This window comes from Chiloscyllium punctatum, chromosome 16 (assembly GCF_047496795.1).
Source record: "Chiloscyllium punctatum isolate Juve2018m chromosome 16, sChiPun1.3, whole genome shotgun sequence".
NCBI classification, from domain to species: Eukaryota; Metazoa; Chordata; class Chondrichthyes; order Orectolobiformes; family Hemiscylliidae; genus Chiloscyllium; species Chiloscyllium punctatum.
In genome coordinates this window covers 11,346,612-11,369,182 of record NC_092754.1, presented here as the reverse complement: position 1 = coordinate 11,369,182, position 22,571 = coordinate 11,346,612, and the positions used below count along the sequence as shown (strand labels likewise).

Here is a 22,571-nt window from a genome sequence, read left to right as displayed (position 1 = left end):
TGTTTGGAGTATGCATAACTATGAGGGACTTAATGAGCCCTAATACAAATTAGGCTTTCTCTGGACGAGAAGCATTTGTTGGCCTGAGATTGGGAGAATGATGGGAAAGAACTGGAATGAACAAGAAGTTTCTGGAATTGGAAGGAAAGGAAACAGTGATTATAGAAGGCAGCAGCAACATTACAATGGAGCGGAAGAAAAAATAGTTAATGTGAAGATCTTAATTAATGGGCAGTATGAGGTTAGGTGGGGGGTGACAGTCACGGTCTGGAGGAGGTATCTGTACACTACACTTCGTTTGCAGTGAGTACAGTCAAGAAAGATAGAAATTTCCTGGGAATAGGAGAAGCAAGGAAGATGTAAGAGAAGTGAAGTCTCGGAATAGAATATAATTTAGAGAAAAATAAAATTCAGCAGATGCTGAAAGTCTTAACTATCAATGGAAAATACCCAAATTGTACAGCAGGTGGAGATCTGCACTAATGTACATGATCCCAGTAAGTGAACCCTCATTGAGACATTAGGGGAGATTCATTTTTACATGACATTTCAGACAACATTGATTGCTCACTCATTTTGATTAATAACACAGCAATTTCTTCAAAGTTTATTTAACAAATACCAAACAGTAGTTCATTTTTGCATTATTGACATTGTGGATTCTGATATATTCTGGGGAATACCTGCTATTCTACATTTTGCACCCAGCAGAACATTCAAAAATGGTGTCAATTGGAACACAGGATATTCTGAGTGGGAAGCCAAGCAGTTTCACTGACAGGATAAGCATTGTTTTAGCATGATGGGATTTCAGGCAAATTGTGTTGGGTCATTTTGGGCTACAGGGCTCCTAACGTGATTATCCACTGACACATTTCCACCAGAAACATATTCTCCTCCCCTCTCTTGTCTGCCTTCTGCAGGGACTGTTCCCTCCGGGTCTGCTCTTCCTTCATTCCCAACATCCCTTCACAGCCTCACGGCAACTTCCTCTGCAACCGAAGGTGTAACACCTGCCCATTTAACTCCTCCCTCCTCAGTATCCAAAGACCGAAACATATCTTCCAGATGAAGCAGCACTTTACCTGCACTTCTAATAATCTAGGCTACTGCATTCACTGCTCACAATGTGGTCTCCCCTACACTGGGGAAACAAGGCATGGACTGGGTGACTGCTTCACAGAACATCTATGTTTGCCGCAAAAATGACCCTGAGCTTCCTGTTGCCTGCCACTGTAACATACCACCATGTTCCTGATTCCTGATGAAGAGCTCATGCCCGAAACGTTGACTCTTCTGCTCCTTGAATGCTGCCTGACCGGCTGAGCTTTTCCAGCGCTACACTTTTCCATCCTGTTCCCTGGTCAACATCCTTGTTTCAACCATGTTGCAGTGCTCCAGTGAAACATGGAGCAAGCAAGCTGGAAGATCAACACCTCATTTTCCACTTGGGGACCCTGCATCCCTCCAGATTCAATATGGAGTTCAATAATTTTAGGGCCTGAACTCCCTCTATCCCACACACCAGGTCTTGTTATCATGTAGTGGGGTGGCATGGTGGCTCAGTGGTTAGCACTGCTGCCGCATAGCACCAGGGACCCAGGTTCGATTCCAGCTTTGGGTGACTGTCTGTGTGGAGTTTGCACATTCTCCCTGTGTCTGTGTGGGTTTCTTCTGGGTGCTCTGGTTTCCTCCCACAGTCCAAAGATGTGCAGGTCAGGGGGATTGGCTGTGCTAAATTGCCCATAGTAGTAGGTGCATTACTCAAAGGGAAATGGGTCTGGGTGGGTTACTCTTCAGAGGGTCGGTGTGGACTTGTTGGGCCAAAGGGCCTGTTTCCACACTATAGGGAATCTAATATCTAATAATCTGCCATTGCACAGTACGTATTGACAGCCACTAACAGTCTCTAATAACAGCTATTCATCCTCCCAACCAGATTACTATCAATTCCTTTGTCTGTCCAATTGTTCCTCTCTCTCTTTGAGCTCTATCTTTATCTATTGCTTCCTCCTTACCCCCTCCCCTACCCTATCTTCTGCACATAAACCAACATTTTCCGAGCTACCTGCAGTTCTGAGGAAGGGTCGCTGGACCCGAAATGTTAAGTTTGATTTCTCTCCACAGATGCTGTCAGACCTGCTGAGCTTTTTGTGCAACTTCTGTTTTTGTTTCTGATTTACAGCATCCACAGTTCTTATGGTTTTTATTTTCCACTGTAATATCCCATTAAAAGATCAAACTATTTTGTACTTATGATATCTTCCATACCCAAAATCTTGCAAGACAAGCGCAGAAGCTAGAGGAGCATTATCTCCATTGTCCATTACCTCAGTGTCACTGGGTCAAAACCCTTGATCTTCATGACTAATGACATTGGAGGAGGATCTACATAAGACTACCTCATGGGAGAGTCTACGGCCAGAGGGCATAGTCTTAGAATAAAGGGGTGCCAATTTAAGACTGAGATGAAGAGGAATTTCTTCTCTCAGAGGGTTGTAAGTCTTGAGAACTCCTTGTCACGGGAGCTGTGGGGTAGAGACTTTGTGTATATTAAGACTGATAGATTCTTGATCAGAGGGCGAATCAAGGATTTTTGGGAAAGGGCAGTAAATTGGAATGAGGAGTCTTGGATCAGCTATGATTTTATTGAATGGTGGAGCAGCATCAAGGGGCTGAATGGCCACCCCTGCTCCTAATTTGTATAAGACATCACTTACCACTGTTAGAAGAAAGCAGCTCACTACCAACATTGATCAAAAGCAATGGCCAATACATATGGGCCCTGTGCCAATATCCTGTGAATGAACTGAAAATGATTGGTGATTGATGATTTCAAGTCCATGGTGGAAATTGTAAAAATGGCTGTTCTTCATGCATAAACCAACAATAGATATCAGCAGCTGTTTGAGTATGGTCGACAAAATCAACTTTTACCATTAGGAAAGCCATGGAAATCAGTAACAGAAACCTAGTTTGCTTTTGTTCTTTTTTAAGTGGTATGAGGATTAGCCCAACGTTTCATCTGCCATCCAAACCCCTGATGATGTCAATTGGGCTCTGGTCAATTGCAATAATAGGTTTGGAACCTGAATAATGTGCAACATCACATTTTTGGAATGACACATTAACATCATGAATGTTCATTGTTAGTAACCCGTAAATGAATCCAGCAACACAGAGGAGTTAAAAGTAAGAGCCATGATTTCAAATTGCCAGAGCATTTGGAATTCTCCATCCTGAGCTTTGCCAACTCTGATAAAAAGATCCTTACCGCTGCAAGGATCCCTGACAAAATTCCCGCCAATTGCAACATTTTCGGATTTACACCACTATAATGAATGATTCTCAGCACGGCCAAGTGGGGCAGATCATTAATGCCTTGCAGGAAACTATTAATGATATATTATAAGTTATAGTCCTGACCTGATGCCACCTCAGCTTGGAGGCCTGTAAAGTGGGGCAGGCAATGAGATGTGGATTCTCAGTTCAGCAGGTAACCAGTTGTGCCCTGTTAAGCAAGCAAACCTAACAAGCAAACCTTTTTAAATCGATGTAAAGTTTCCTACCATGGTACATCTACTATCTATATTTCTGGTGGGTGCCAACTGTCAACTATTTTCGTGCCACAATGCTATCTCAATACTTAGAAGATAGCCGCTCATTCATATACAGATTAATTAGATTTTGCTCTGGAAATAATATTTTGGGAAACAATGCAGAGTAATTTAAGACATGGCTCGTGGTTGAGTGGGACAGACTTGGGACGAACAAATGACTTTACTCCTATGTTTCCCAAAACTCTCCACCACTGGGGTTTTCTCAACTTCATGTAGTCAACTAATTGATAAAGATTAGATACTTTACTCAGTCCAGAACTCATTTATCATCGTACCTTGTGTTTACAACAATGGTAGAAGGGTAAACAAATGGAGCTTGCTCTTCCTTCATCTAGCATAAAGCAGTACCATGGCTGGTGTTCTGGTATTCCACTATTGCTGTTTATGATAAATTTGAATTACTGCTTCTATAAGTCAAGATGGTTAATGCCTTGTCCACATCTCCTAATGTGCCATTTGCTCTTTAACTGCTCATGGACTAACATGACAACTCTTAAGCCTAATTGAGTTCTTCCTTTTCTTCTCCTGCTTGCTCTTTTTACCTATCTTTTCTTACTATTTCTTTCAACCCCTTGCTTCCCATTTCTCTCTCAACACAACCTCTTTCTTTCTGTCTCTGATATGGCCTGATTCCAATCAGCCTCCTTCCCAATGCCATCTATCACTTTGTTTCATTTCTCTGTCCTTTCCATTCATTGATCATCAAGCGGGAGGAACCATTTTGGTACACCTGATCTCCGATGCGACATTTCAATCATTGAGCAGTTACTGTTCCAGTAAATAACAGCAAAGTCTACATAAAAGTCCAGCTGATGATGTTGTTTGCCTTCTGACCCTTGGTGTTGCACTGATGCTTGAATACACTCACAGTCTGTCCAGATAGATCTTCCTAACGCAAAGCAGTGATCAACAAGCACTATTGACAGAAACGTAGATTTCATCAACTTTCTTCCTTTCTTGGTGGGACAATTCTCCACACTCTTGTTCTGGAAGGTGAGTGCTCCAAGTGTCCTCCGTCTGCACATTCCGATACCATGAAGCTGTTGCCGAGCAAAGAAAACAGGGATGTTTTGAAAAATGCACAGGTAACATGATCATCCCAATGGCATGCACACTTCAATTTTCTGCCTCTGGTTACATTAGGATCAAGTTTATGGAGCCATGTTTGGCACTTTCGCATTTTGATGCATTTGTTGTACTTATCATTTTGAGGCCATTTTATTGAATAATTGGCTTTTACAAAGGAACCTCAATTCTCTCTTCTCCTGAAGGCTGGAGAATAGGTAAAATTTCACAGTACCTGGCTCAGGTAGCTACTCCTTATAAAGGTGCACAGACCTCAAAGGCAGAATCCGACACACTGAAGAGTAGGCAGGTTGGGGTCAGGTCAAAGGCGAACAATTCAAAAAACTGCAATAGGAACACGTGCGGGGGATGGATTTGGCTAAATCAATGAGGTTAGGACCTTTACAGCACTGCTTGGGATCAGGAGCAGCAGGAGTGCAAAGGTCCAACAAACCTACCAGAAAACCACCCTCATACTTTGCGAGGCCTGTCTGCTCCACTTATAGGAATCAGCTCACCCCAACCCCATCACTCACCCCATCATGAGTGGCTCTCTGCACTGAAAATCCATTCCATCTGCCCCACTAGACCTATCTGCTCTCAGTCCAGCTGGGCAATGGCTGGTACTCAAGGCTTTGCCATCCAATTGGCCTTCAGGCTGTCAATCAGGCTGCATGGGGCGGGTGGAGGAGCTGCAGGATATTCGGGAACCCTGTGCTGCTGGGCTTCCTTACCTCAGAATAAGCCCAAAACCCACATCACAAAATCTACCTTAGTGCTAAAATGTAGGCACATACGTCAATGGCATCCTTAGCCATGCCAGTCTAATCCTCTCACTGCTGCCTAGAACAACCACATGGGCAGCACAGTCCATTGGGTGGTGATCAGATGAAAATTCATCAGTTCTAACAGAGCTATCCAAGAACAACTAAGGACAATGGAAACATTCTGTTTCTATGGGTGAAATTCATTAAACTGAGCAAATCACAACCCTTTCTAAGACATTTAGGCATGTAGCACTCGTTTAATGTATCAGACAAAAACGTCACTGAACAAACTCCAAATTGAGTTCCCGACAGGTTGCAAAGCCAGAAGTGGAAGAACAGACTATGACATTTTATGTACCTGATAACAGCTTATTCCTTTTCTTCATGTTCTTCCTCCATAAGGCTATGTGCATTCCAAGCAAAAAACACAGCAGTAGAATAATGATAACAGCCACAATGATTATCACTCCGTCCACTTTGCCAAGAGAAAGTACAGACAGTGAATCAGAAAATGTTGTCAAAGGAGCACCAGCTGAAGGAATTTTGTGTGAATTTTCACTCAAAGCTGTCGACTCACCTTGATCGGGCCTGAGTTTCATCTTTTCAATGCTGACCATAGTTACCAATGCTGCTGACCAAGATGAGATTAGTTAGTTGAGGCCCAAAGAAGCAAAGACCATCTGATCTAAAAGACTTAAGACTAAAGTTTGTGAGAAGATTTGTAGCTCGTGTGCTCGTTGTTGTGGTTCTGTTTGCCGAGCTGGGAACTTGTGTTGCAACAGCTCGGTGAACAGAACCACAACAGACTTAAGACTACATTGATGGCTCAACATCACTGTTAAATCACATTGTTATGTGCAGTTTCCACAATGCATGGTATCTTTATCATTTGCATAAGTTATTGTTATAAGTACTAGGCACCATGATTAAGCACTTAAGAGAGCCTATAATGTTTGAATTTATAGCTTTATTTCTTTATTTTCTACTTAAAACTAAGAAAGTCTTCAATGTATAACTTTTAACTGTATTTCGTATGTTTTATGCTTTACCATAATTATTACAATGTTTAACTTTTAACTTTATTCTTTCTATCTTGTTCTTAAGTCTCTATACCTAGGTGCTTGTACCTATGATATTAAAAATCACACAACAACAGAATACAGTCAAACATGTTTATTTGGAAGCACTAACTATTGGAGCGTTGCTCCTCCAACAGGTAGCTGTGGAGCAGGATCATAAGACACAGAATTTATAGCAAAAGATTATAGTGTCATGCAGCTGAAATGATATATTGAACCTCACACTCACATGCACACACTCACACCCTGAACCTCTCTCATACACACACAAGTCCATGGGGTGAACCTGCACCTGCAGAACCACATTTGCAGACACACTCTATTCGGCTCAAAAAGTGCACAATCTGCAGGCAGTCAATGCAGGCAAGACTTTATAAATTCCACCCTGAGAACAGAACTAGTCTGACTCAAACTTCCGTGTCTTATGGTCCTGCTGCACAGCTGCCTGATGAAGGAGCAGCACTCCAGAAGCAAGTGCTTTCAAATAAACTGTTGGACTATAACCTGGTGTTGTGATTTTTAACTTCATCCACCCCAGTCCAGCACCGGCTCCGCCACATCATGGCTACCTTTGACACCACTAATTGATGGCTCAAAGTGGAGAGGATCTTGAAGAAGATCACGCATATTGACACAGACATCAAGTTTTTGCAGAAATGCAAGAAAGCAGGAAAGATCCCAAAAGCATTACGGATCACAGATCTACAATACAGAACACTGTAATCTTTTGCTTTAAATTCTGTGTCTTATGGTCCTGCTCCACTGCTACCTTATGAAGGAGCAGTACTCCAAAAGCTAGTGCTTCCAAATAAATCTGTTGGACTATGACCGGGTGTTGTGCAATGTTTAACTTTGTCCACCCCAGTCCAACACCAGCTCCTCCACATCATATATCTATGATGGCACCTTCTGGCACGACATTATACACCCCTCACTCTACTGCTCTACTTTTGTACTTGAATACATGTGACAATAAAATCAAAATCAAATTAAACAAGATGGTGATGTTTTAAATATTCTTTTTAAATTCAAAGTAAAATGGAGTCATGGAGAGGGTGTAAATGACCTCTTACAAATTATGCCTCGTAGTAAACCCAGGTAATTTGGTTGCCAGGGAAAGGGGACCAAGCCAAATCCTATGAAACTCAAGTCATAACTTTCACACCTGGATACAAAGGAAGGAACAGTTTTGCTGTGTAGGGGCTAGGTTGCATTGGGGCGCTAAATATTGAAGTAACTGATGGTCCCGTAACCTGCACAAATTCACCAAATGATGTAAATACAAATTTTTAAAACACAGCTTACTTTTCTGGCTGACAGTACTCTTTACTGTGCCTGTAGCACATTGTGCATCCCTGGTTAAACTTGCAGGAACAATTTCCAAGTAACCCAATGCTGTGCAGCTTTAAACAAAAAAAACAAAACATGAATGAAGAGCACGTTATTGGGTAGGCATTCACTTTTTAAGATCACATCTTTGAAACACTTCAGCCTACAAATTCCTTAATGCAAGCTCCTCTAGTTCTTTCCTTCTTCTCTGCAAGGTGTTATAGCCCAGCCTGAATCTGAGCTGCATTGCACAACACCTTTTGAATTACCTTGCATATGTCTTGTCATTTAGCGAGTCCTTTCCAAAGAGTTTACTTTGTTTTTGCTGCTAAGTGGGCTGGTGCTATGAATTTATACAGTGCCGAAATAAAGAGAATGTTTTGCAGTACCGCTTTCTTTGGGGTATTTAACCGAGTGGCAGTCAGCTAGCTCAGTTGGCTGGAAACTGGTTCGCGATACAGTGGTACCAACAGTGCGGGTTCAATTCCAGTACTGATTGGAGTTACTATGAAGGTTCCCACTTTCTCAACCTTGCCTGAGGTGTGTGACCCACAGGTTAGACCACCACCAGTCATCACTCTCTCTACTGGGATAGTGTCGCCTGGAACTATGACAACATTACCAATTAGCTAACTGTTAAGGTAGTAACTGAGCCTTTAAAGAGGAACCCATGAGTGGGTTGGATAAAGAAGTTCTCAGTGGGGACTGTGTTGTTTCTGGGTTGCAACATTGTGGGATGACGACTCCTTACTACTTTTTCAATACAAAAAGGCATTGATGACTGAGTCTTGCCGGGCAATGATGAGGACAGAGATGATGAAAAACTTCTTCACCCAGAGAGTGGTGGCTGTGTGGAATGCTCTGCCCCAGAGGGCAGTGGAGGCCTAGTCTCTGGATTCATTTAAGAAAGAGTTGGATAGAGCTCTCAAGGATTGTGAAATCAAGGGTTATGGAGATAAGGCAGGAACAGGATACTGATTAAGGATGATCAGCCATGATCATATTGAATAGTGGTGCAGGCTCGAAGGGCAGAATGGCCTATTCCTGCACCTATTGTCTAATGTTTATTATTGCAGACTGGCCCATTCCAAGCTCCAAGACTACATGCTGAGGGAAAGACAAATGCTTCTCAGACTGAATTAGTGAGAGGCCTCTTATTCTTTCATGGGATATGGGTATGGTTGGCATGGGTGGTATGTGTTGCTCACTCCTAACTCTCCTGAACAGAGTGGCTTTCTAGGTCATTCCAGTGGGCAGTTATGAGTTCACCACATCGCTGTGGGTTTGGAATCACAGGTAGGCCCAAACCAGATAAGGACGGCAGATTTCCTTCCCTACAGTGTCATAGTGAACCAAATGAGTTTTTAACAATAATCATCATCAATATTCACTGCTGCAGGTGTATTAATTCCAATGACTGCCATAATGGGACTGGTGCCCATGACCCCAAAAGATGAGCCTGAGTTACCAGTCATGGACTTTACCATCATCTCCCCACTATTGGTATTGTATATTGGAAATTGTGCAAATTTCCCTTTGGGCAGTATGTTTGGCAGGAAATGTAAAGTGCATAATTGCAAACAATAACTGTAATGGCACCTCATGATGCACCTTAAGGTTTGTTTTCAAAGAAACTGGCTAGCACTGCACTTGATGTAACTGCTCAAATTAGTCATTGTATGACATAGTTTATTCACAAAACTTGTAGAAGTACATTTCTAGGAGGGAAAAGCAAGTTCTTGACCACTTTCACTATCAAGCTTACACATCAAGATAGGTCATGAAGGTTCTAAAAATACCTTGCCTCAGCAGGATTGAGGCAGTGGAGGAAATAAATAAATGGAGAGCTTCCTAAATCGAAATACATACTGCTGTTATCTAGGATGGTGTCTGAGGGATGGAGCCAAGGGACACTGTGAGGTATGTTCAGTGCTTCTCGTGCTATTAATCCCTTAGATAAGCCAGGAATGAAAAACGTAATTTTGAGTTACCGGAAGAATTAATGTTAGTCATTTAACAAAGAGATCATTATCACAAAAACAGGAAACCACTGGGCTGATGTTCAGTTTCAGTTAATTATGTTAAAGAAAAACACAGGAAATAATCCAATGACCAGGTCTAAATGTATCATCAGCTAATTTTTTGACAACAATAGCAAAACTAACAGATATAAAGATTAAACAAAACGCTAACACTTACTTTGTCCATTGCCTGCAAGGTTCGATTCCAGTGTCAGAAAATGTCCCTGGAGAGCAAGGATTGCTTTTTGGTACTTGAATGGAAACAATAGAGATGTCACCCATCACATTAGCAACAATCCAGGCAAATTATTACAGGAGAAGAAAATTACAGTCAATGTCATTTAGATTCATATCAGAGGCATGAATCATACATGGCTTGAAACTCCATGATTATTCACACATAGTTCTCTATTTCTGAATTTCTTTCTTTGATGTTTCCTGTGTGTGTGGGAGTGCAGCGTGAGTGTTGGTAGACTGTTTGGCCAGAGAAGTCAACTCAGTCAGGTACTTTCCTAATATCTAAATACTGTCCTGTCTGGGCAGCTAGGGAGAGGAGCAATTTTCCTCCCTCTGGCCCTGAAACACTAACATTCCAGATAGCAAGGAGGATAGTCAGCCATTCTGCTGCTTAGTAAACCTAGGAGATGCTGTCATTGAACCATACAGCACAGAAGTCCACCTTTGGCCCATCAGGTCTGTGCCGACCTATCTGTGCTGACCATTTATCAGCCCTAGACTTAAATATAATGACATTTCAAGTGCGCACCCACATATTTCTTAAAGGTTGTGAGGTTTCCTGTCTCTACCATCCTCCCAGGCAGTGCATTCCAGATTCCTACAGTCCTTTGGGTGAAACCATAATTCCTCAAATCCCCTCTTAACCTCCTGTCTTCACCATGTGTCATTCATAATATGTCAAGGCTTAACTGTGATAATAACCCTGGTTAAAGGGTCCTCCACCTTGGTCAGCCAGGGACCCAATCAATGGCCCTCTTCACAACCTCAAATATTGGAGGAGTATTCCATTAAGATCTTTAACTACACAAAACCCAAGTTCTGGTCATTATCACCCACTACTCACTGGTCTACATTACCTTCCAATCTGCCAAAAGCTCAGATTTAAAACTGTCATTCTCAAGCCATCCATGGCCTCATCTCACTCTCCTCTCCAACCTCCCCATCTGTCATCCTCTCCTCCAGCTCAACATTCCTCTAAGATCTTTGGACTCTTCAAAGTCCAGCCTCTTTAGTATCTCATACTTCCTCTACATCATCATTGGTTGCCATGTATTCTGTTGCCCAGATCCAAAGCACTGGACCTCTCTCTCTCAACCTTTTCATCTTGCTACCTCCTTCTCCTCTTACAAGGCTGAAAAGAAATTCTTCAAACCAATCTGCTTGACCCGGCTTTTGACCCCAAGTCCTAAAGTCCCTTTCTTTGGCTTGGAATCAGTTATCTTATTCTATTTCATTGCATTGAAAGGTGCTGCATCAATGCCAATTGGTGTATTGATGGGATATCACCTACTATTATTAGAAAAGAGATAAAAGTGAAGTCTGGGAGAAATAAAAGTGCGCCTTTATAAATAAGAATAGATCTTAAACTACAGAAGGTCATTTGGCACATTGTGCTGGTTCTGCCCTTTGGAAGAGATGTCTAATTAGTTTGACTCTACATTGATGAAACAGATGAGAGTGTGTGGAAAGAAAGGGAAGTGCAGCAGACAGATGCACAGAAGGAAAGAGGTAGAGAACTATCCGTGACAGAGAAAGCAAAGATTAAATGAAAGAAGGGTTGGGCGAGGAGGATTAGAGGAGGTTAGGGTCAGGATTTGTGGGGTGGGGTCATTGCGATGCTATTTGCAAAGATAGGGAATGAAGAGGCCTTAAATAACTTGTGAAAAATTAAAGGTTTAAAATCTAAAACAATGGGACTAATGGTTAACATAGCATAACAGGAAAGGGGAGATGGGAGGAGTATAATTTGATAAGGGTACAGGTTTTGCTGCAAACAAGGTCCATGCTGAATGTGACAGAGAGGTACATAGACTGATGAATGTAGAATAATTGCCTTATATAGAAGGCTAAGTGGTTGGAATTAAAAATCACTCCAATTTGACAGTTCATTGTAAATTATTTTAGGCAAGGCATTTTTGTTCAAACACCAATGCAGAAGGGAGTGCGCTTAAAAGTGGTTCCATTGGTAGTCAGGGATACAAAAAAAAAGTCAAAGATTGGTATTGCAGAGAGAAATACAGTAACAAATGAAGGATAATTGGAAATGAACATACTGCAGCTCCATTTTTGAGGTGCACAAGTTAAGTTGGAACAGTATTTATCATTTGCAAGTTTACTGATCTTTTCTTCTGGGTTATCAGTGATCGAGACCATGGGAATGGAGAGTTTGTACTCAAGGGAGTCGACATGAAAAAAGGGTTTTGCAGGTGGGAATTCAGACAGATGGGCAGATTGGAGGAGGGCAGTAAATGCAGAGGAGAGGTCAACAGGAACTGAGATAGAATGTAAAATCATCAAGAGTAAAGAACTGAAATATGAAAAATAGGAGCAACAATAGGACATTCAGTATGATCATAGCTGATCATCAACTCAAAAACCCATTCCTGCTTTCTCCCCATACTCTTTGATCTCTCTAGCCCTAAGAACTATATGTAACTCCTGAAAAAAATTCAATATTTTGACGTTAACAGTTTTCGGTGGTAGAGAATTCCACAGGTTCACCACTGTCCAGGTGAAGAAATTTTTCCTCATCTCAGTCCTAAATGGCCTACACCATATCCTTAGACTGTGAGCCCTGGTTCTGGATTCCCCAGTCACCATGAACATTGTTTTTGCATTTACCCTGTCATGTCTGATTGGAATGGCATAAGTTTCTCTGAGATCCCTCTCATTCTTCTAACCTCCAGTGGATATGGTTCTAAATGATCCAGTCTCTCTCTCCATTTGTCAATCCTGCCAACCCAGGAATCAGTCTGGTAAGCCGTCGTCGCAGTCCCTCCATAGCCAGAGCATCCTTCCTCAGGTAAGGATGCCAGTACTGCACACAATACACCAAGCGTGGTCTGACGAAGACCTTGTACAATTGCAGCAAGGCATCCCTGTTCCTGTACCTAAATCCACTTGCTATGAAGGCTAACTTACCATTTGCTTTCTTCACTGTCTGCTGCATGTTTGCCTACAGCAACTGGTGTATAAGGATGCCCAGGTCTGTTGCACGTCCCATTTTCCCAATCTATTGGCATTTAGGTAACACTCTGCCTTTCTTTTTTTGCTACCAAAGTTGATAAACTCACATTTATCCACATTATATTTAATCTGTGATGCATTTGCCCATTTACTCAACATGTCACACTGAAACATCTCAACATCCTCCTCATAGTTCACCCTCCCACCCAGCTGTGTCACCTGTAAACTTGGAGATACGACAGTTAGTTCCCTCATTTAAATCATTCTCAATCATGTATTGTGAATAGGTGGAGTCCAAGCAGCGACTCATGCTGCACGCCATGAGTTACAACCTGCCAGGATCATGGGATGTGGATGTCTTCCAAGCCATAATGATGCTGGCGTAGCTTTAATCACTGGTTGGTCAGTGCAGTGGAAAGACTGAGAGGAGAGAAATTAGGATCTCTCATGGAAGCTTTCAGCCATGTGTCTTGGAGTTAGAGAAGACGTTGGTGGGAAGCAGTGGTGATGAACAATTTAAAAGGAAGAGGAAAAGGTTTATTGCTCAACAGAGAAGAAGGTGCCCGAGAAGTAAAGAAGATGACCAACCAGTGATTAAAGCTACGCCAGCATCATTATGGCTTGGGCAGCGCAACAAGTGAAAAATACAATTATCTTCAATGAAGAGTAAATTGTCATGAACATGTTTGCAATCATTTGATTTAGCTGCAGTGCACAATTTCTATAGGTTAGAGAATTCATAATAAAACCTACCTTTCAGATCACATATCCTGCAATTTTTATCAGTGCATCTGTAACCCTCAATGCATTCACACTGGGCATCTAAGGTCGTTGCACACTTTCTCTTATACTTCACTCCTTCTATAGGAATGCAAAGGGTGTGTTAATGTTATATGCTCATAATGTAATAATAATAATAATAATAGTAATATTTTTTTATGATTGAACTATAACCAAGACTTTTCTGCATGTGAAAGGGAATCAACATCTGTAAAACATTGTCTGTAAGTGGAATCTTTTAACAAACCTTACAAATTCAACCAGATATGGTGATGTAGTGATAGTGTCACCACTTGAGTAATTGAGTAAATGCTGTCAGGGACATGGATTCAAATTCAAATTCAAATCCTACCACTGTAGCTGATGGAATTTAAATCTATTGAAAAAATCTGGAATTGAAAGCTAGTCCCAGGAATGGTGTCATGAAGCTTTCACTGGTTGTCAGAAAAAAAACCTACGTGGTTCAATAATGCTAGATAGGGAAGGAAATCTGCTTTCCTTACCCTGTCTGGGCCTACATGTGACTCCAGGCCCACAGCAATGTGGCAGGCTCTCAACTGACCTCTGAAATGGCTGAGTACTCCACTCAGTCCACAAGTCCTTGCCAGTGACATCCAATCACGTGAACAAATAAAGAACACATGAAGCTGAAGAGTATATTTTCACAAATCGAGAAATCTGGAGTGTGGGGCTAAATTGGGAAGATCCTTGAAAGAGCTAGCATTAAGGGCACTTCTTGTGACTGGCCACTCGGGTGATTTTTCTTCCTGGTGGTGAAATATGAATAAAGTTTACTGCACTCAATGTTTTTTCACTGTGTCCTACACCTACACAACATGGGCGATGGAGGGAAATAAGCACTATTGTTGTTTGCCAGTAGTGTGGGAGATGGGAAAAAAATGAGAAAAAAATACAAAAAAAAGAACGAAAACTACCATTGATATGCAAACAGAATGGCCTCCTTTGTGCTGTAACATTTATAATTTTGATAATAGTCAAAGTGCACAGCCTGTCTGACCAGTGAGGATATGGATCCAGGCCACAAAGAGGTGCCTTCGACTATTTCCTGCTTACCCTCTCAGATAGTGGCTCATAATGCCCAGGTACAAGGTCACACCTGCACCTGAGAAAATCCAAAGATCTCCCAGGGTCACACTCTCCCTCACACACCATCAAACTGATGCAGACTTGGCTGAATCACAACACAAGACAAAAAGTCTCTCTTAGCAACAGGATTGCCTTTAAAACTTGTATTTCATAAGACTCCACTTGAAACTCTGGTAAGACTCTACCTTCCAGCTCAGCTGATACAAAGTGATGTCTCGTGCACGTTATTATGTATATTCCAGGGAAACTGCATGCATAATACCAAGGTAACAATTGCTATGGCACCTTTTTAAATTCATTTAGTAGACAGTGGGAATAATTAAAAACACTTTAAGTTGGGTGCTAGTGGAAATAGAAGGGACAGAGATTGATTTAAGTGGCAGGAAACCAGTTAATCAGACAAATTGGTTAGGTGGTCAATTAATTAAATAAATTCATTTATTCAATCAATGTCCTGTAACAGATCTCAGGTCTCAGAAACACTAAAAATGTTCAGGGGGTTCTCATGACTCAGTGGTAATGTCCCTACCTCTGAGCCAGGAGGCCTGTGTTCCAGACCTGTATAAATGTAAAACAGTTCAGGAAACACGCAATAATGGGTCTACAGTCAGCTCCTCCCATACTGTTTTTGCACCATTCACAGTTTAGCTAATTTCCTCCGGGTGAGGGAGGAAGTAGGTTTTAATTCCAAGTGCTCCTTCTCCTGAAACCGGTGAGGATCCAGGAATTTCAATCAGAGTTAAGGGACATCACTTTGCAATGTTACTTTCCCATTCTCCTTGAAGCTGCTGCTCCAGTTGGTGACTATGGTTAGAAGAATCTTGGTTTCGCACTGGCACTGCCAGTTTATCAAGTGCCGCATCCTTATTCATTCATATCTGATGAAGGCATTATACATGGAGGGTGACATTCACATTTATACTTTAGAAGTATTGAACTTGCATCTTGCTTGCATCATTACCATCATTGCATTTAGTACATCCGATACAAGAATACATATTGTTCCAATCCTTTGCATATGACCCACTTGCACATGGCACACAGATGGAGTCTGAGGTGTCTGTACAGTCTTCTTGCATAAATGTGCCTAGAAAATAAATGGAATAATCAATCACAGTGCAACAGGTATCAACAAGAATGATTGACAGTTGCTGCAAGGCTATAATAGGATATAAGCTGCATTGAGTAACAATCACCTCTTCAAGGGAGCATTGTTGAGATGATTAATAATATTCTTATAGCTTTCTTTTGAACACTAGATGTCCAAGCACTCATGGGCAAGAAACTCCCCAGCTGTGCCTTTTTTGCTTGTTGTTGCATTGAGCAGTAACAAACTAGAATGAAAACCTACAGGGAGAAAGAGAACAAACTAACATGGACAGGGTTGACTGACATGACTAAAAACTTCAGCCCTCCAGCTATACCTCTTCCAAGCCTGTGAGAGGTAAATAATTTCTTTGTCAAGAAACCAGTTTGACCTTCAAGAAATCAATGCAGACAGAGTATGTGAACTCAGCTGTGCTGGAAACTTATAAAAAACACAGCAGCTGAGAACACAAGGTCTGTGGCTGGCCATTTAGTATTCTGTACAGACTCCAGTCAATCTGGTGTCATGGTGAGAATCCATGGATTCCCAATGCGCATACAACATGCAGCAGCTGTTGTCCCATAGTTGCCGCTAATCTGTAAATAAGCAAGTAGAATTCAGACATGGGCCACTTTACAGCTAGATTATGGCAGGAACCACTGACATTACGGCTCTTTTAAACATTACCTTCTTGCACCAACTATCAATTAACCTTTCAGCATAACAGGGATCTGCTGTTCTTCAGAATGTCAGCTGCAGCAGTTATTGCAAATTTGTGCAATTTGCAGAGTCAAATTGGATCACACCAGATTATGTACATGTTAAGGCAATGACATTTTTTTAAAAACAGTACCTTCTAAGGCCACATTATTCCTTAACATAGAAAACATTTCAAAATGTTTTGCAGAGGGAAGGGAAATGGACGCAAAGCACAAAAGTCCAGAGTCAGAGGATTGGAAGATAGGGGACCAGATAGAAGGATCAGAAAATTGCTGAGGTGCGATTTATCAAGGTTATGGAGGAATCAGAATACTATTCGGACAAGAGCTTAAATCTAATCCACAGGTACCAAGTCTCAGTTAGTAATGATGGGTGAGTGAAGCTTACAACAGGATAGAATGTGAGGGCAGTAGTTTGAGACCATTGGAAGTTTTTGGAGGGTGGAAACTGTGAAGGAGTTGTTGGAAATATATAAAAGGTGCAAATGATAATGATGAGTTTTAACTGTGTCTCCTCAACAAGCATGTACACCCTGGCCCACTGAGACGTTGTTGAGTAGGATATCAAGGCTGAATTCTTCGGAAACTCCAGAGGGGAAGCCACTGAGCAACTGCACTGACCACTTCAGGATACAGGTTAAAATGGAAACATGTGAAAGCAGCCTCACTGTGGAGGATTACTAATGAGAGTTGGTGATACGTGATAGTGTGACACAGTATTGGTGTCACTAACTACACAGCAGAAACTAAACTACAATGATTCAATAGGATTCTATAAAGGGGGGGGGGGGGCAAGCAATTAGGAGACCACAAGCTAATTATTAAACTGGAATATTTGAAAGCAGGAAATGAGCAGAGAATGGGAGGTAGACAAGACTTCAAGGACTTTGAGGAGGGAAAGATATCAGGGATAGGGCGGTAGTTTGTAACAATAGAGGTTATTTTGAGAAGTACAGCATGGGTGGTGGTTTTAAAAGGGAATCAGCTGAATAGAGCTGTGAGGTTATCCAGTCCCGCATCAAGAAGAGAAGCTTCGTCATCAGTGTTTAGGGGCATCAGGAGAAGCGATGAGAAGGTAGGGCTTAAGGATAAGACAAGCTCAGAAAGGCATGAGGGTAGTAAGTGGAAAGAGAGTGAGAGAGAGGCAAACAGCGAGATTGAGAGAGCATGCACGAGACAGAAATGATGATTCAGGACGAAAGCAGGATTGAGCCTGAGAAGAGTTTTGATTTGGTGAGAAAGAGAAAGTTCTGGATGGGCAAAACAGTAGAACATCTAATCCTCATCATAACAACCAGGTCCATTAAGATCCTCACACTTCCCTTTGGAAGGAGCAGGTAACAGAATTCCATGTTATACTTTTACTGGAGGCAAAAAGCGAAGAATTATGTCTACTTTCCAGGAACCCCATAGCATTGATCTAAATCCAGCCAGAAGTGGTAGCAGATATTTCAACTAATTGTGCAGAGCAATAGCAGTCACGCAGGGAGAATGATAGCTGAGAATAAGTACGTTCAATGTTCAGGTGCGGGAATGAATGAGGCAGTATTACAATAAATTCCACCTTTCTGTGCCAAAAACATCCCAGGAGATGGACAAACAGCTGACCTGGAACATTTTTCACATTATTAACCAAGTCTTCCTTGACCAGGAATATAGTGCCATGGAATATTCTGCCTCCCACCTTGAGTGGGTACGCAGGACCTCAATCTAAGGAACTGTTCTTAGCCCCTGCCTATTTCCCATCTACATGCAGTTTCTCAATAACATCATGCAAAAACAGGTATGGTCACAAAATCCAGCTTTACTTTATCACTACCTCTCTTGACCTTTTCACTGTCAACTAGATTGTCAATGGATTCTTAATGAATTTCTGGTAGTGAGCAAACAGAAATTATCCTCAATTAAATTTCAGCAAGACCAAAGCAATTAGCAGGCCACAGGGGCTGAAGATTTGTTCTGTAGTTACCAACTCCATCCCTTAGCCTGGCAGCTGACTGAAGCTGAACCAGACGCATGTAAACATTGAGTCATAATTAGGTCTGAAATGAGCATTGGGCCACATATCTCTGACGTCACCATTCCTAGCTTCATGATGGTGTCCATTACCATCTCTTTGTCAGCTCGTTTTCTGCTGAAATCTCATCCATGCCTGTTAGCTCCATACTTGACTATTCAAACAGACTCCATAAACCAGAGGTTGTGCAAGATTCAGCTGCCCATGATGGCACCCCTATGCTTGCTCACCAATATGGGTTCTTTTAAATTTGCAGCTTAGTTTTCAAATCCACCCATGGCCTTGCCCTTCCATATCTCTTTGCCTCCCCCAGCTCCACAATCCTCTGAAATCTCTGCACTACTCTAATTCTGATACCTTGAAGATTTTGGATTGGAACTTTGCCACTTGGTGACCATGCCTTCAACTGCCTAAACCATTAATTCTAGAATTATCACTCTATACTCCATTGTAATGCTATTCTTTTTGCTTCCTTTAAGATGGTTCTGAAAGCCTACAGTTCCAACCAGGTTGGCACAGTGGTTAGCATTGCTGCCTCACAGCGCCTGAGACCCGGGTTCAATTCCCACCTCAGGCGACTGACTGTGTGGAGTTTGCACGTTCTCCCCGTGTCTGCGTGGGTTTCCTCCGGGTGCTCCGGTTTCCTCCCACTGTCCAAAGATGTGCAGGCCAGGTGAATTGGGCATGGTGAATTGGGCATGCTAAATTGCCCATAGTGTTAGGTAAGGGGTAAATGTAGATGTAGGGGTATGGGTGGGTTACGCTTCGGCGGGGCGGTGTGGACTTGTTGGGCCGAAGGGCCTGTTTCCACACTGTAAGTAATCTAATCTAATCTGCCCAAATATTGATGTTTTAAAAATGAATTCACAGGTTGTGGGCATACTAATTATAGTCCATCTGTAATTGTCCTGGAGGAGGTGGTAATAAGCTGGGGAGTTAGGCAGGGAGTTCCAGAATTTTGGCCCAGTGATAATGGCAGAATAGTGGTGATTGCTGTGTTGCTTTGAGGGGAACCTATTGTTGTGGCATTCCAATAGATTTGTTGCCTTTGCCCTTTGAGATGGTACAGGCAAATGAGGTTTACTGAGTTGCTACAGTATATCTTATAGATGGTACACCCCACTGCCAATGCGTATTGGTGGTAAAGGGAACAATAGTTGAAGAGGGTAGATGCGGTGCCAGTCATGGGCATTACTTTGTCCTGGATGGTGTCAAGCTATTTGAGTGTTGGTGGAGCTGCTCTCATCCAAATAAATGGTCAGTATTCCATCACACTCCTGACGTGCGCAGTGTGGATGATGGATAGGCATTGAGAAGATAGGAAGTGAGTTATATGCTACAAGATTCCTAGCCTCTGACCTGCTCTTGCTCTTTAGACACACTGTATGTGGATAGTCCGGTACAGTCTCTGGTCAATGAGAATGCCCAGGATGTTGAGAGAGGAGGGGTAAGAAATGTGGTTCAATGCCATTGAATAATAAGGAGCAATGGTTAGAATCTCACTTGCTGGAGATGGTCACTGCCTGGCAGTGGCATAAACGTAACTTGCCATTTGTCAGCCCATGCCCGGTCTTGTTGCATATGGACACAGACGTTTTCAGTACCTCAAAAGTCACAAATGGTGCTGAACATGTCCAATCATCAACAAACAGCCCCAGTTCTCATTTCAGAATGGAGGGAAGGTCATTTGTGAAGCAGCTGAAGATGGTTCAACCAAGCACTCAACCCTGAGGTACTCCGAAAGAGTTGTCCTTGGACTGAGATGATTAACCTCCAACATTAACAACCATTTTCCTTTGTTCTAGGCATGACTCAAAACAGTGAAGAGGTTTTCCCTGATTCCCACTGACTCCAGTTTTGCTAGGGATCGTTGATGTCTAAGGCACTGACTTTCACCTCAGTTCTGGAATTCAGGTCTTTTGTCTGTTTTTGGAACAAGACTGCAATAAAGTCATTGAGCAGGCTATTCCTTCTCAAGTGTTGCTTGATCACACTCTTAATGACATATTGTGATGATCAAGAGAGACTGTGGGGCAGTAATTGGTTTGGTTTCACTTTTCCTGCTTTTCTTATAGGGCAGACTTGGGCAATTTTCCATATTGTCAAGCAGATGCAGTATTGTATCTATACTGGAAGAGCTTTGCTGGGCGTGTGGCTAATTCTGGAGCACAAGCTATTGTTGGAATATTGTTAGGGGGCCATAGCTTTTGCAGTAAAAAGTGTCTTGATCTGACATGGAGTGAAGTGAATTGACTGATGCTGGGGACCTCAGGAGGAGGCCGATGTACATCATTCACTTTGCACTTATAACTGAAGCTAAATGTTTCAGCTTTGCTGTTTGCACTGATGTGTTGGATTGCAGCTTCACTGAGTATGGGGATATTTGTAGAGCCTCCCAACTCCCAATAGTTGTGTAAGACAGCAAGAAGTCCTGCATTGAAGTTTCAGCAGACGGTCACCTCATTTTTAGTTATGTCCAGTACTGCTCCAAGCATGCCCTCCTGTTCTCTTCAATGCACCCTATCTCCTGGCTTGACAACAATTGGTAAAGTAGGGGATATGCCAAACCATTGGTTTGGCGTAATTTTCATGTTGCTTTGCAATGCTCCTGTAAAGCATCTTGGGATGGATCACGAGTTAAGTTTTTGTCATTGAAGTCCTATCAACTTCCATCCCCAGCCAAAGGATTGTCTCGACCACATTCTTACCCCAAGCCCTCTGACTTCGAGAGATAATGTGATCTGTGATCTTTCTCCACACAGTTAAACATAAATAAAAGCAAACAGCCAAAATAAATAAAATTTTCAGGCACAAACAAAAACAGGAAAAGCTCAGCAGGTCTGGCAGCATCTGCAGAGAGAAATCAGAGCTAACTTATCAGGTCCAGTGATCCTTCAGTCATTTTCAGTCAATTATTTTTAGAACAACTTTGCTTTGAGTTACTACGGTACATGTCAAATATTGAAGACAATGCAGTTTCTGAAAACCACTTTAATATTATCAAATAGTTTAATTATTTAATTTAAAGTACTTCCTATTTTAATATATTTTTAATACACAACAAGCTTAGTGCTCAGAGTAGGAAATTACTGTTTTAGTGGCACTGTGCGACAATATTTTAAATAAACTGCAAAACTAAACATATTCATTAAATTAAACTTTAACAACTGGAGACAAATAAGTTTGGAAGACTACCCCTGTTTCAGAGAGTCCTTCGTCCACTCCCTTGACCGATGGTTTGATGCATTGCAACAGGGGACCTGTGATATTAATCCAAGTCACTCTTGCAGAGTGAATTGAAAACAGAAATTGATGGAGAAACTCACCGCAACATCTGTGCAGAGAAAACAAAATTCTTCCAATGAAGAAGGGTCACTGGACTCGAAACGTCAACTCTGCTTTCTCTCCACAAATGCTTCCAGACCTGCTGATTTTCTCCAGCAATCTCTGTGCGTTTCAGATCTCCAGCATCCGCAGTTTTTTCTTATTTCTATGACTGCCTCCAGCTCACCCTTTTCTCTCTCAGAATTCTTCTGCAAGCGGATGACACTTAGTATTTACCGCTTTCACTGCTCTGAATGCAGCGTAAAGTTTCCTTCTCTCACCTGGTGGGCACTTGGAGCAACAGGTCGACTTCCCCGCTCCGATCACTTTGACAAACTCTGCGGGGCACCCAGGGGACACGGCTGCAGATCCTGCCGCAGACGCACAGAGTAGCATAAGAGCTGGGAGCAGCTTCATTTGGCAGCAGCTTGCAATGAGGAACCTGCAATAAA

At 42.1% G+C, this 22,571-nt stretch overlaps 1 protein-coding gene across 1 annotated transcript; it reads right to left on the bottom strand.

The window, feature by feature from the left end:
* Window positions 1-647: 647 nt before the first annotated feature.
* Window positions 648-22,536, bottom strand: LOC140486960 (tumor necrosis factor receptor superfamily member 9-like). Its single transcript, XM_072586218.1, has 8 exons — window positions 22,401-22,536; window positions 15,934-16,059; window positions 13,839-13,946; window positions 10,060-10,132; window positions 7,837-7,934; window positions 6,030-6,080; window positions 5,811-5,927; window positions 648-4,660 (listed from the first exon to the last, which is right to left on the bottom strand). Exons 1-8 carry the CDS (start codon window positions 22,534-22,536, stop codon window positions 4,527-4,529), a joined length of 843 nt encoding a protein of 280 aa, XP_072442319.1. The 3' UTR covers window positions 648-4,526.
* Window positions 22,537-22,571: the final 35 nt, after the last annotated feature.